We start from the raw sequence: 5,647 nt of genomic DNA, 5'->3' as shown, positions 1-5,647 counted from the left end.
GCCGTGAATGCACTACACCAAATCTAGGTTTTACTAACAATATGTTTCCTAACTAATTTTATTTTGGTAACTCAAATGATCCATTATAACTCTAGTAATCCATATAAAGAGTTAGCAAATCATGTAATAGTTACCATATTTAGGAATTAATTCATAAAAACTAAATAACTATTCGAAGTGTAAGATTATTAGTTATTCGTATCTAACACATTTTATACTAAATCACTATTGGAACTATTTCTACCCAAAATTGGATGTATACCAAAATGAACCCCATGGTTATAACTATTTATCATTTTCATTAGTAACACACTAAGGCATAGCTAACACAATGATTTATCTTTAAATTTAGAAAATGTAAAATGAAATTGATGATTCAATAAAAAATAATTTGTTTGGAACCAATTTAAATTCTAGAACCTTGAAACTTATATCCTGGAACCAAAATGATATGGGAACCGAATCCTAACTTGGCTACCAAAAGACCAGGCCGACAGAGAGGAAAATTCATTACCTCTCTTTCTTTCTCATTTCTCATTAATTTTGTGTTATTTACAATAATCACAGGCGTCCGTAAGGATTTTGATTATGAGGATTTGAGTACTATCGGTTACTGGTGAGACATCTTTCAAAATCTATGGCTATATTTGTTTCTAATCTTTGGTTTTCAAATTAGGATTTTTGATTTTTGGTATCTAAAAATTAATGATTAAAGTGATGTTTGGAATAGATTTGGTGTTGTTCTTGTGGAATTTGAGGATGGGTATTGAGGAATTTGAGGATTGGTGTCTGGGGTTTTGATTTAGACATGAATCGTCAAATACAGACAAATTAATTTTAGGTTAAATGAGAATTGAACCTTTACTGAAAACTTTTGAAATTTTACTTATGTAACTTTCAATCCTGTGATAAAGATGTGTTTTTGTTCTTTTTTCTTACTTGAAAATGAACTAAAACAATGGTACACTGTGTAGAAATTTAGGGATAGTATACCTGGTTAGCGAGATGGAATCCTTGTAATGGATGTGTACTAAAATTGAAATACAATGAATTCCATAGTTGAAAGTTTGTGGATGCGAGTTTAATTATAAGGAGGACTGGTTTTCTTATATATTATGGCTTGTCGTCCAGGGGAAATGACATGTTTGGAGAAAAAGTGGGACAATTTTATGAAGATCAAATGGGGTTTACCTAATTGTGTTGATAATTTGAGTTAATTTTGTTTTCCTTGTTGTGTCTACATGACTTAATAGATTCATTTTTATCTATTAGTTACTGTGTATTTGTGGTTTACATCTATATATACTGGTTGCCTTACCTGGTAATTACATTTGATGTTATGATCCTCTCACTCTTTATCTCACACAACTTAAACTTAAAACACAAGACTTGTAGATCAGACACATAGTTTAGTACTGCTTTCTAATACTAGCATACACAGATCATTGTGGACAGTGGACTACAAAAAATCGTATTACTGGAGCTGATGTAAAACCAACACAGAAGAAAAGTCTGATTTCTGCAAGATTCTTAAAGACCTGAAACTTCCTACTGGTTTCTCGTCGAACATTAGCAACAATGTTAATATGAAAAAACTGAGTATCAGTAGCTTGAAATCACACGATTATCACGTCATTATGATGTATTTGCTGCCAGTTCTACTTCAACATGCTTTTCCTCGTCACAAAGAGTTGCGAACAGCACTTCACCAAATCAGCTTGTATTTCAGAATTTTGTGTTCTAAAGTCTTGTGTAAAAGTGATCTCGAAAAGGCTCGATTCATAGTTGCGAAAGCAATGTGTATGCTTGAGAAATACTTTCCAGCTTCCTTTTTTGATATCAGTGTCCACAATATGGTTCATTTGGCAGATGAGGCTTTGATTTGTGGACCCGTCAGGTTTCGGTGGATGTATCCTTTTAAAAGGTGAATTGTTCATTTAGTTATGTGGTGTTGGTTATGTTAGGTATATACCTAATCTTTTATTTTGCTGATATATACATGTGCAACTGAAACAGGGCAATGAAGGACTGCAAAAACATACCAAATAACAAAAGATTCATTGAAGGGTCTATTTCAGTGTCCCATCTTTTACAAGAGTCTGTTATGGGTGCGATGGAGTGCATGCCAAATGCAAACGCTGGAAATCACAAAGCTACTTGGGAAGCCTTTTTAAGACCAGATTCGGAGTTCAGTGATGTGGGTTATATGCTTAAAGATAAGAAAGTGACCCCAACCAATGTACAATTTGTACAAATACGTAGGTGGGTACTCTTTCGATTAAATCCTCCGGGTCTTGACGCCTATTATAGGTATGTTTTTGCTGCATAGTATATTTTTCTTCAAATTCACTAATGAGAGGTAAAGAAAATGTTGCTTGAATATTGATATGGTTTATGTTATTTGTAGGGAGTTCTGTGACACCCTCTTACCCATCTTAGATTCTACTGGTAAGGAGGTCACGGTTGATGAGGTAGAATAACAAACAAAGTTCATTCCATGGTTGGTTGAAAAGGTATGGCTTCTATGTATCTTGTTTAGATTATATTGATAAGGAAACCTTATATGGAAAATTGAAATGCTAAGCGTGAAATTAGTTTCTCTCCAACGGAAGCCTTAGTTTTAATCTAATGTTTGGTTGACTGTTGTTATTTTCATTTTGTATAGCTAGTGAAAGAGAAAAAAACAGGTTCGGTTTTGTGGAGATTGGCACAAGGTCCTGTTGGAGCGACAGAGTATATAAAATATCGCGTCAATGGTTTTGTGTTTTCTCCTAGATCTTATGAAGAAGACCGTGATACCCAAGATAGTGATGTCTGCGTAGAGGCATACACCACGTTTAGGAGGAACAAAGGTGATACATCTCCTGAAACTCACTTATCAAAGTGGTATGGAGTGATCAACCAAATCCTAGAATTGGACTATACCACTTTTTATGAGACTGTGTTCTACTGTGACTGGGTGAAGGTAGGCAGTGGAATCAAAATTTGTCCAGATTCCAATCTGGTTTTGGTAAAGTTGAACAGTATGAGAAGTTCCAGTAAAATATATGACGAACCGGCAATTCTAGTTGAAGAGGCAAGCCAGGTTTTTTACTCCAAAGATTTGAAAAGCTCTGATCAGTGGGTTGTTATTCCTTCACCAAAGGGGTTAACGATAAAGGTAGACGATCTTGAGAAGCCTAGTCCCGGCAGCTTTCAAAATGTTCTTGTCGATGAACCGCATTTGGATTGTTTGCTTAATGTTTATGGTGCCAAGAGGCCAAGAGTGGTGCCAAGAAGGAGAGCATAGCCAGTGTAATTTCTGATGAAGAGCCTAGAAGCATTTGCATCAAACAGGTAACCTTTGGATTGAACCAACTGTAACCAAACAGAGTTCAGTAAATGCATTTTGATGACATATTTTTATACCCCAATCTTCTTTGATTTTGGCAATCTTGGTTAGTGATCTGTAACTGGTTTGGTTTTGAAACTGCCAAGGCATATAGAGATTAGTGATTGGCTTGTTAAGAAAATTTTAAGAGAATGCAGTTTACCTTTGAATAAGCATCCGTTTAATGTTAAGAGAATGCAGTTTATCTTAACTAAACTCTAATGGAGCTTCCTTTTATGTCTTCGTGCAGGAGCTGGTGAGTCCATTAGGAGCATGAAATTTTGTCGCGACTTAACTAAAGTACAGAACACTACCTAAGTAACCGAAAGATCGGGCTATGGATGTATGGTCATGGAGTGGCAGTAGCAATTCTGACATTCTACTTTACATTCCTGCTATATCATAATATTAATACTACAGTCTCTTTTTGTTTTAGTTATTGATTAGTGACTCGAAATCCTACAATCTCTTTACATAATATTAATACTACAATCTTGTTTATGTGCACTTGCTTCCACTTCCTCAATCTCGTTTCAAAAATGGATTCCCAAACATCCATTTAGATTGACCTTGTTATTTAAACGAAGATCGAATTCGTGTATCAGAAATTGATAAGTGACTCGAAATCCTCCGATTCCGTGCACTTGTTTCCATTTCCTCAATCTCGTTTCAAAAATGGATTCCCAAACATCCATTTAGATTGACCTTGTTATTTAAATGAAGATCGAATTCGTGTATCAGAAATTGATAAGTGACTCGAAATCCTCCGATTCCGTGCACTTGTTTCCATTTCCTCAATCTCGTTTCAAAAATGGATTCCCAAACATCCATTTAGATTGACCTTGTTATTTAAACCAAGATCGAATTCGTGTGTCAGAAATTGATAAGTGACTCGAAATCCTCTGATTCCGTGCACTTGTTTCCATTTCCTCAATCTCGTTTCAAAAATGGATTCCCAAACATCCATTTAGATTGACCTTATTATCTGAAACTTATTATCTGGTTTAGACAAGTGAATCTCAATTTGATAATGTCGACGTCCTTAAGACACAAACTTGTGTTTTTACCTGACGAAATATCTGAAGTTATAACAAAGTCGGATTCGTGTCTTAGAAAATTATTAGTGACTCGAAATCTTCCGATTATGCGCGCTTACTTTCATTTCTTCAATCTCGTTTTAAAAATGGATTCCCAAACATCCATTTAGATTGGCCTTGTTCTTTAAAACCTACTATTTGGTTTAGATAAGTGTATCTCAATCTGATAACGTTCTGAAGACACAAGTTTGTGTTGTTATCCAACGAAATATACGGAGTTTAAAACAAGATCGAATTTGTGTATCGGAAATTGATTAGTGACTCGAAATCCTATGATTTCGTGCATTTGTTTCCATTTCCTCAATCTCGTTTCAAAAATTGATTCTCAAACATCCATTTAGATTGACCTTAATATCTGAAACCTATTATCTGGTTTATACAAGTGAATCTCAATTTGATAATGTCGACGTCCTTAAGACACGAGCTTGTGTTTTTACCTGACGAAATATCCGAAGTTATAACAAATTCGGATTCGTGTCTTAGAAACCGATTAGTGACTAATCTTCCGATTTAATAATATAAAAATTTGATCTCAAAACTTGTGTCTAATTTTGAACCGTTGATTGTGCAATCCGTATGAAAAAACACTTGATATTTAACACTTCATTTCATTGAATCCGTATGAGCACATAAGAGGACTATTGACCATTGATTAGGGGTAAGAAAAATAAACGGTTATCAATTGTTAACGTGGCTCTAGTTATGACCACACCTGTTTATTTTCATTCACCAAACTTATCAAGTTCGTGAGAAACAATGAAATCCCAAAATTTCCCCTACTTTCTTCTTCTCCCGCTCCAAAAATTCACCAATTTTTGTTTCCCCCCCTAAATCTTCCGCCAAATCACTCTAAATTTTAGAATGGTTTCAAATCTATTTTTTCTTTTCTATATAATCTTGTCGCAAGACTTGATTTTATTTTTTCCTAGAAACTTAGGGTTTATTTCTCTGAAGTCTGTCTATCTTTCACATCAGTTCTCACCGTCGCTGCCTCTCTTAAGGTAATTTCGTGATTTTGTTTTTGTCTCAATTTCATATCATCAAGTTCTGATATGAATATTTTGATGTTAGGGTTTCGGTTTCAGTTTAGATTTATTAATTTTGTGAGAAGAAGATTTTCATATTATCATTTTCATTTTCAGTTTAATATTAATTTCATATTATCAATTTCTAATATCAG

General features: G+C 34.4%; 1 protein-coding gene across 3 annotated transcripts; it reads left to right on the top strand.

Annotated features, from left to right (window-relative positions):
* Positions 1–524: 524 nt before the first annotated feature.
* On the top strand, positions 525–3,877 carry LOC113286713. Of its 3 annotated transcripts, none has more exons than XR_003329437.1 (6): positions 525–616; positions 1,442–1,924; positions 2,017–2,310; positions 2,408–2,513; positions 2,666–3,336; positions 3,621–3,877. XR_003329437.1 is itself a non-coding variant. In XM_026535308.1 (5 exons), exons 1-3 carry the CDS (start codon positions 1,587–1,589, stop codon positions 2,478–2,480), a joined length of 705 nt encoding a protein of 234 aa, XP_026391093.1. In that variant the 5' UTR covers positions 632–1,586; the 3' UTR covers positions 2,481–2,513; positions 2,666–3,336; positions 3,621–3,877. The 3 variants fall into 3 exon arrangements, 1 of the variants encoding a protein (XP_026391093.1); XR_003329438.1 differs by having other exon boundaries at positions 527–616; positions 1,870–1,924; XM_026535308.1 differs by lacking the exon at positions 525–616 and having other exon boundaries at positions 632–1,924.
* Positions 3,878–5,647: the final 1,770 nt, after the last annotated feature.

The sequence above is a fragment of the Papaver somniferum genome, chromosome 6 (genome assembly GCF_003573695.1).
Source record: "Papaver somniferum cultivar HN1 chromosome 6, ASM357369v1, whole genome shotgun sequence".
Taxonomy (NCBI): Eukaryota; Viridiplantae; Streptophyta; class Magnoliopsida; order Ranunculales; family Papaveraceae; genus Papaver; species Papaver somniferum.
Note: the sequence above shows the minus strand (reverse complement) of the source record. Positions and strands in the feature narration are given on the sequence as shown.

Bases quoted from the DNA above. Each gene is read 5' to 3' on its own strand.
- LOC113286713 (XM_026535308.1), top strand. From the start codon at position 1,587: ATGAAAAAACTGAGTATCAGTAGCTTGAAATCACACGATTATCACGTC. The intron at 1,925-2,016 runs GTGAATTGTTCA...CAACTGAAACAG, and splicing joins TGGATGTATCCTTTTAAAAG to GGCAATGAAGGACTGCAAAA. The intron at 2,311-2,407 runs GTATGTTTTTGC...TGTTATTTGTAG, and splicing joins GGTCTTGACGCCTATTATAG to GGAGTTCTGTGACACCCTCT.